The sequence below is a fragment of the Bidens hawaiensis genome, unplaced genomic scaffold (genome assembly GCF_021521415.1).
Source record: "Bidens hawaiensis isolate Kalapana, Puna unplaced genomic scaffold, B.hawaiensis_p1.1 tig00036132_1, whole genome shotgun sequence".
Taxonomy (NCBI): domain Eukaryota; kingdom Viridiplantae; phylum Streptophyta; class Magnoliopsida; order Asterales; family Asteraceae; genus Bidens; species Bidens hawaiensis.
The window spans coordinates 77,971-84,644 of NW_027496300.1; the positions used below are offsets into that span (position 1 = coordinate 77,971).

At 34.9% G+C, this 6,674-nt stretch overlaps 2 protein-coding genes across 2 annotated transcripts; both read left to right on the forward strand.

Moving 5' to 3' along the window:
• The first annotated feature begins 1,937 nt into the window (after positions 1-1,937).
• Positions 1,938-3,480, forward strand: LOC143588182 (uncharacterized). Its single transcript, XM_077069260.1, has 5 exons — positions 1,938-2,021; positions 2,321-2,423; positions 2,498-2,593; positions 3,119-3,144; positions 3,237-3,480. Exons 1-5 carry the CDS (start codon positions 1,939-1,941, stop codon positions 3,463-3,465), a joined length of 537 nt encoding a protein of 178 aa, XP_076925375.1. The 5' UTR covers position 1,938; the 3' UTR covers positions 3,466-3,480.
• Positions 3,470-6,075, forward strand: LOC143588181 (uncharacterized). Its single transcript, XM_077069259.1, has 9 exons — positions 3,470-3,590; positions 3,696-3,755; positions 3,846-4,007; positions 4,121-4,194; positions 4,294-4,387; positions 4,541-4,677; positions 4,766-4,846; positions 4,929-5,034; positions 5,959-6,075. Exons 1-9 carry the CDS (start codon positions 3,564-3,566, stop codon positions 6,046-6,048), a joined length of 831 nt encoding a protein of 276 aa, XP_076925374.1. The 5' UTR covers positions 3,470-3,563; the 3' UTR covers positions 6,049-6,075.
• Positions 6,076-6,674: the final 599 nt, after the last annotated feature.

Consider the following 6,674-nt stretch of genomic DNA (forward strand, 5'->3'; position numbering starts at 1 on the left):
TAATTTTCTTTATATTTACCATTTCCGAATACTCGTCGAGTACTCCCCGAGTACTTCGAGTACACCCAACTCCCTAATCAGCCGCTTAGGGTCCGCGTAGCAACTTTTGCAACCTTGTCATTAATATATTAATATATTAAAAGGTTAAACTGGTGATCTAAACTTTTTGGGGGCATGAAGTTGTTTGATCCCAACTAATTGTATAGGTTTGCATTGTTTGATTAAAATTATTATAGATTGAAAGATGTATTAAATTACCTAAAAATCCAATCCACTGTTGGTAATAAACAACAGGAACAATATGAAATGAAATAGATCAGTTATTTAAGAAAAATAATGGATTGATATAATTGGTTATAACTATTAAAAAGCAGCTAAAGAATCATTTTAATAGGTTTTCATCTATATTTGGGTGTCTAAATGCACCTTCTACTTAACATACCTTATGTGATAGAGAGGATTGGCATAGCATCTTTAAACTATTTTTTAATATTGAATGTGACAACTGCCATTAACTTTATTTTGAAGTGACATGTGAAAAATAAATAAATTAAATTAATAAAAACCCTCATCTTGTTTTTTTACATACGTGTATAGAAACAGAAATGGTAATTGACATGCGTCAATATTATATTTAAATTCTATATATTTAAGAACATATCAAAATCAGCTCTATTCTTTATAAAATTAGCTTGATTAAGTTGATGCTTATCAATAATCCATTATTTTAATTTCATTGATTAGGGTGTCAACACAACAGATACAAAGAGCAGCAATTCAAACTCACCACCGTCTTCACTCAGGTTCGACTCGCACTATACACCACTACTCGAAACAGGATCTCCGGCCGTTGGGCTCGGCTCGTTTATTCTTTAGTCATAAATTTTATATATGTTTTTAACTATTTTTATCTATTTTCGTAAAAATATTAAACGAGCCAAAGCTCGGCTGCAGTTAATGCATAGAAGTTTAAAAGAGGAAAATTTTAAATTTTTCACAGGGCACGTTAACCCTCAACGAGCTTCCCATGCAAGGCTTGAGCTCAGGTTCGATAACTAAATGAGCTTTATTTGAGGCTCAGGCTCGACTCTAGCTCGAGCTCGAAAAAACTCAGCTCGTTTCGTCTTTACGAGAGCTTGAGGTCAGCTCGTTTCGAGCTCTTTTTCTAATCTCGGCTCGTGAGTTGTTTTTTCAAGCTCGAGCTCGGCTTGGGCTCGACTCGTTTATTATTTATTAATAATTTTGCACACTTTCTTAAATATCTTTTTGTATTTTCGGAAAAAAAAGGAACCTAAGCTCGGCTAGAGCTCGTATAGCTAGTACCTTAAACGAGCCAAAGCTCCACTCGAATGTGGCCATGCACTGTGAAATTATTTCATATAAGTTCAAAAGATGTAAATAATAAAGTTCACAAGGCTCATTAAGGCTCGACGAGCCTAAATGAGCTTCCCGGTTCCCATACAATGCTCGAGCTCGGGCTTGGGCTTGATAACTAAACGGACATTATTTGAGGCTCAAGCTCGAGCTCCATAGAGCTCGACTTATTTCGACTTACGAGAACTCAAGCTTGAGGTCGGCTTGCTTTGAGCTAAAGCTCGAGCTTGGCGCGTGAGCTGTTTTTTCAACCTTGAGCTCGGCTTGGGCTCGACTTGTTTATTCTTAATTAATTTATATATGTTTTTACTTGTTTTTGTATATTTAAGAAAAATATTAAATGAGCCTAAGCTTGGCTCGAGCTCGTATAGTACCTTAAACGAGCTAAAGCTCAGCTCGACCTCGACCTCGACCGTGCAGTGTGAAATTAATACATAGAATTTCAAAAGAGGTCAAACTTAAAAATTCACAAGACTTGACGAGCCTAAACGAGCTTCCCATACAAGGCTCAGTTGACGTGTTCAAAATATTTCTCAGGTTTATATGCATGTGAATTTTAAACAGATGGAATCTTCTATGATTGAAGCTGGCGCGCGGTCATTTGTTGTTAATTTTCTTCAAGATTATATTGCTACTGGAACTTTAATGTAAGTCACACTTTAATGCAGGCTTACTGTCTATTTCAAACATATATCTATTGTCAATCATCTCAACAGATAATGCATGCATAAACATGTTTAGAATTTATATATATATATATAAATCAACACACATGATCAATAGCACTCGCATATACAAAAACGTAAGAACTTAGAAAGAAACAAGTTCAATGTCAAACAGGACCGGAGCATCTTACAAGTTACATTCCAGACGCATTAGACCGCTAAACATTAGTCAACTCTGTCTAAATCGTCCATCGACTTTACTGCATGTTTACCTTTTGCAGTTTAATTGAAGATGGAGGTACGGTGTTCACCTTTGAAGGAACCCGAAAGAAAAGCTCGCTAAAAGTGTCTTTAGAAGTTCACAATCCCCGATTTTATTGGAAGGTGAGCATTAATACACCTTTTTAAGAGTTATTTGTTTACTCTTGATAATGTTTTGTCGTGTTAAAAACTTGTAGATTTTCACAAAAGCGAGTTTAGGTCTTGCTGATGCTTACATACATGGAGACTTCTCTGTCATCGACAAAAATGAAGGTCTTCTGAATATGTTAATGGTATGTTTTTTGGTTGATATCCAAGTAGTTCCTTTTAGACATGTAAACAAACCGAATAGTGAATTGTTCGTGAACCATTCGACGGGAAGTTCGTTTATGTTCACAAACAATTTTTTTTTGTTCATTTAATTAGACGATGAACATGAACACCATGTTTCGTTCGTTCATGAATGTTCGTCTATGTTCGTTTATTTATGTTCATTTATGTATGTTTACATATTAATAAACAATAATTAAATAGTATTTGTATTCTACAAATTATTTGTTACATATTAATAGAAAATAATTATATAATGTTCATTATGTGTGTGCGTTTACATTTGTTCATATATGCTCGTTTATATTTGTTCAATTATGTTTATTTATGTTCATGAACGAAAATTTAGATTTTTAGCGAACGAACATAAACTAACACGAACTTGTTCAATTTTTAAACAAAAAAAAAACAAGAACGAAAATTTTTGTCTGATTAAGTGTTGTCTAGTTCCTTTTCATGGTTCCTTATTGATTTTTTTCTGTTTGCAGCTTTTTTCCTCAAGGTTTAGCAAAAGGTAATATTTAGAGCTTCCATACGAGTAATTCATATGTTGCAGGGTTAATATCTATTCACAATGCTAACGTAATACGTTGTGTGTGGCGTTAGACGATGGTGGACACCAATGTTTCTTACAGCATCTGCAAAGTATTTCTATAATTATGTTGTGTATGGCGTTAGAGAATGGTGGATACCAGTAGTTCAAACCGCACCTGCAAAGTATTTCTACAATGTTATGAGGAAATATACTGTAACTCAAGCGGACGGTAACATTTCTGATGAGCACTATGATCTGGCATGTGAAAGTTCTCTTATCATCTTGATACCGCCTTCGTAATTCATACACCTTGTTTATGACACTTATAATGTCATCTAATTTATTGTCTTCTCGTGTTTTAGAGTAACGAGTTCTTTTCTCTCATCTTGGATGAAACCATGTCATACTCGTGTGCAAGATTCAAGGTTAGGATTCATAAGATTATATATTTATATTGTTTCTCTTTGGTGTTTAAATGTTTATCTAATTAGTATCACGCTTTCGGTTTTTAAATGGAATACTTCCAATAGAGTGAGGATGAAGACTTGAAAACCGCACAGATGAGAAAAATATATTCGTTGATTGAAAAAGTGAGTGTTTGCATACTAATACTTTTTTTATAAGAAAACTTTTCATTAAGCAAACTTTGTGCTTAAATGTTTTTTTTTTAACCTGTGTAGGCAAGAGTTGATAAGAACCATGAAGTGCTTGACATAGGATGTGGTTGGGGTGCTTTGACTATTGAACTAGTTAAACAAACTGGATGCAAATACACCGGCATCACCATCTCGAAAGAGCAAATCGAATATGCAGAAAGTAAAGTGAAGGAAGCTGATTTACAGGTAATTAGTACATATATGAATACAGAACATAAAAAAAGAGAATTATTTTTAATTATTCCATAGCTACTATTTGTTTATTTTGCATGAGTTCCTTAATGCAATGAATTGATCAGGACCGAATCAGATTTTTACTATGTGACTATAGGCAAATACCCGACACTCGCAAATATGATAGGATAATAGGCTGGTGAGTTGCTTCAAGATGATGTTGTAACTTTATTACAACAGATTATATATATGGTTAGTGGTAACTCATAATCTAAGCCACAAATGTCTAAATATTCAGCGAAGTGGTAGAACATGTTGGCCATGAACACTACGAAGAGTTTTTCGGATGCTGTGAATCCGCATTGGCAGAGGATGGGATTATGGTCCTACAGGTATCTTAGTTTCATCAAATATTAAGTTATTTAAATTACAATCATGTTCATCACAAAGGTACAACTCACTGGTACAAAAATCGTCATTTAGGTATTATTTATTTCAAGCATGTGTTAAGCGATTAAAATATATCTTTGGATCAATACTTTTAGTTTACAACAGTTCCAGATGGAAAGTATGACAAGTTCAGGAAGAGACCGGACTTTATGAAGGAATACGTATTTCCCGGAATCAACCTGCCTTCAATAAACAGATTAACATCAGCCATGGCTGTATCATCCAGATTATGGTGAGTGTGTCATTGAGAGACCGTGGTGTACATGAGCAGTTCTTCATTCTTCGTTCTGACTTTATCGATCAAATGCTTCACATTGCAGCTTGGATCATGTGGAAAATTTAGGAACAAATTATCTTAACACACTCAGATGCTGGAGAGCAAACTTCTTGAAAAACCAGAGGTAATTAAATTATAGAAAAATAATAACTTTTTTTATCAAATGTTGTTTCGGTTCACGAGTTCTATGATATGTTTACTTGTAGCAAAATCCTTGATTTGGGCTTCAACGAAGAATTCATCCATACTTGGGAATACGATTTAGATTATTGTGCTGCAGGCTTCAAGTTAGGGATAGTTATGAACTATCAGGTACTTCTTCTATGTAACGGAACTTACTCATGGCCGTCATCATAAGCTTCTCTTCTCTACCGGTTACCACTACGGATTCCAATTCACGATTTTCTTAAAAACAACATATATTTTTTATAATATCCAAAAACTATGGGGTCAGGAGTGGACCTAAGTAGGGTCAAGAGGGTCCACTGACCCCATAACTTTTTCATATTTACACAGTACACACACAGATATGTGTGTGTGTGTGCGCCCGTCTGTCTCCAACTATATGTGGCTAATACTATGTAGAACTTCTATGTGGATCTACTTAAAATTGGTTGAAAATAGGTGTGTAAATGAGTCAAGCCGAATTTTGACTTTTGGGAGCTCAGGCTCAGCTCGTTTCGAGCTCTTTTTCTAAAGTTCGAGTTCTGCTCGTGAGTTGTTTTTTCAAGCTCGGGCTCGACTCGTTTGTTATATATTAATTAATTTATATAAGTTTTTAATTATTTTGATATATTTTGAGATAAAACTTATAAGCTTGGCTTGAGCTCGTATAGTTCCCTAAACGACCCAGAGCTTGGCTCGAGCTCAACTATGCAATATAAAATTAATAAATAATAGTCAAAATTTGGTAAAAGTTAAAAGCTCACTAGGCTCGTTACGGCTCAATGAGCCTAAACCAGCTTCCCATACAAAGCTTAAGCTCGGGCTCGATAACTATACATGCTTTATTTGAAGCTCAGGCTTGGCTCAAGCTAAAAAAATTTCGGCTCGTTTCGAGCCTTTATCAATCCGAACTTGAGTAGCTCGTGGGCAGCTCGGCTCGTTTGCATCACTAGTTAAAAGTGCCCCTATATAGAGATATAAAGACATTTATTTTTACTAAAAGCTATTGTAGTCATTAATGGTTGCTAATAATTACCATTGCGATACTTTGCTTACTACTGTTGATTAAAGGTTGTGTTCTCGCGGCCTGGAAGCGTTAGGGCCACACATGGAGGTCCTTACAAGGTCATCGACTCATCGCTCAAGCTTAATGTTAATTAAACATGTATATATTTTACCTATGTTGTTTGGGTCACATTTCACATGTGCACCTTCCAGAACTTTAATAACTCGTTGCGTGTAAACAAAATATTTCAAGATGGCTTTGGCACGGTGTAGTGTTTATAGTAAGTTATGTAGATAGGCAAAACTCTAGGGTCCTTTTAGCCTCCAACTGGCGACGTTCTTATTAAAAGTATTAAATGTTTGATGGCCGCCATTGTTATACTAAGTAAAACGAATGCGGAAAAAAAATAGGTTGCTACTATTTGTTCGCAAGCACTCTTATCTTTACAGAAATTTCAACCCCTTCGGCCTTTCACGACTAGCGTGTGGCACGTAATGGGGGATTACTTTCCGTGATACAATGAAGCAATGTGTGTACAATTTTAATCAACTTTGCAAGTAAAGCTATAACCTGAACAAATTGGTGAGTGTTAGATAGAATTTTGGATACATATACTTTAATAATATGAAACAGGATCAAATACATTTTATCCTAAACATGAAAACAGTGAGAACCAATTTGCTGTTATGATTAGCTTTATTTTTATAGGTCTTTGCTGTTACTTTTTGTTCGCATTTACTAATTTTCAATTATGAGACGTTATAAGTATTTGCTGATTTAT

Excerpts from the sequence above, each read along its gene's own strand:
- LOC143588181 (XM_077069259.1), top strand. The coding sequence starts at position 3,564 with ATGTCATACTCGTGTGCAAGATTCAAG. Across the intron at positions 4,195-4,293 it reads TATGATAGGATAATAGGCTG|CGAAGTGGTAGAACATGTTG; the intron begins GTGAGTTGCTTC and ends CTAAATATTCAG. Across the intron at positions 5,035-5,958 it reads GGATAGTTATGAACTATCAG|GTTGTGTTCTCGCGGCCTGG; the intron begins GTACTTCTTCTA and ends TGTTGATTAAAG.
- LOC143588182 (XM_077069260.1), top strand. The coding sequence starts at position 1,939 with ATGGAATCTTCTATGATTGAAGCTGGCGCGCGGTCATTTGTTGTTAAT. Across the intron at positions 2,022-2,320 it reads ATTGCTACTGGAACTTTAAT|TTTAATTGAAGATGGAGGTA; the intron begins GTAAGTCACACT and ends TACCTTTTGCAG. Across the intron at positions 2,424-2,497 it reads ATCCCCGATTTTATTGGAAG|ATTTTCACAAAAGCGAGTTT; the intron begins GTGAGCATTAAT and ends AAAAACTTGTAG.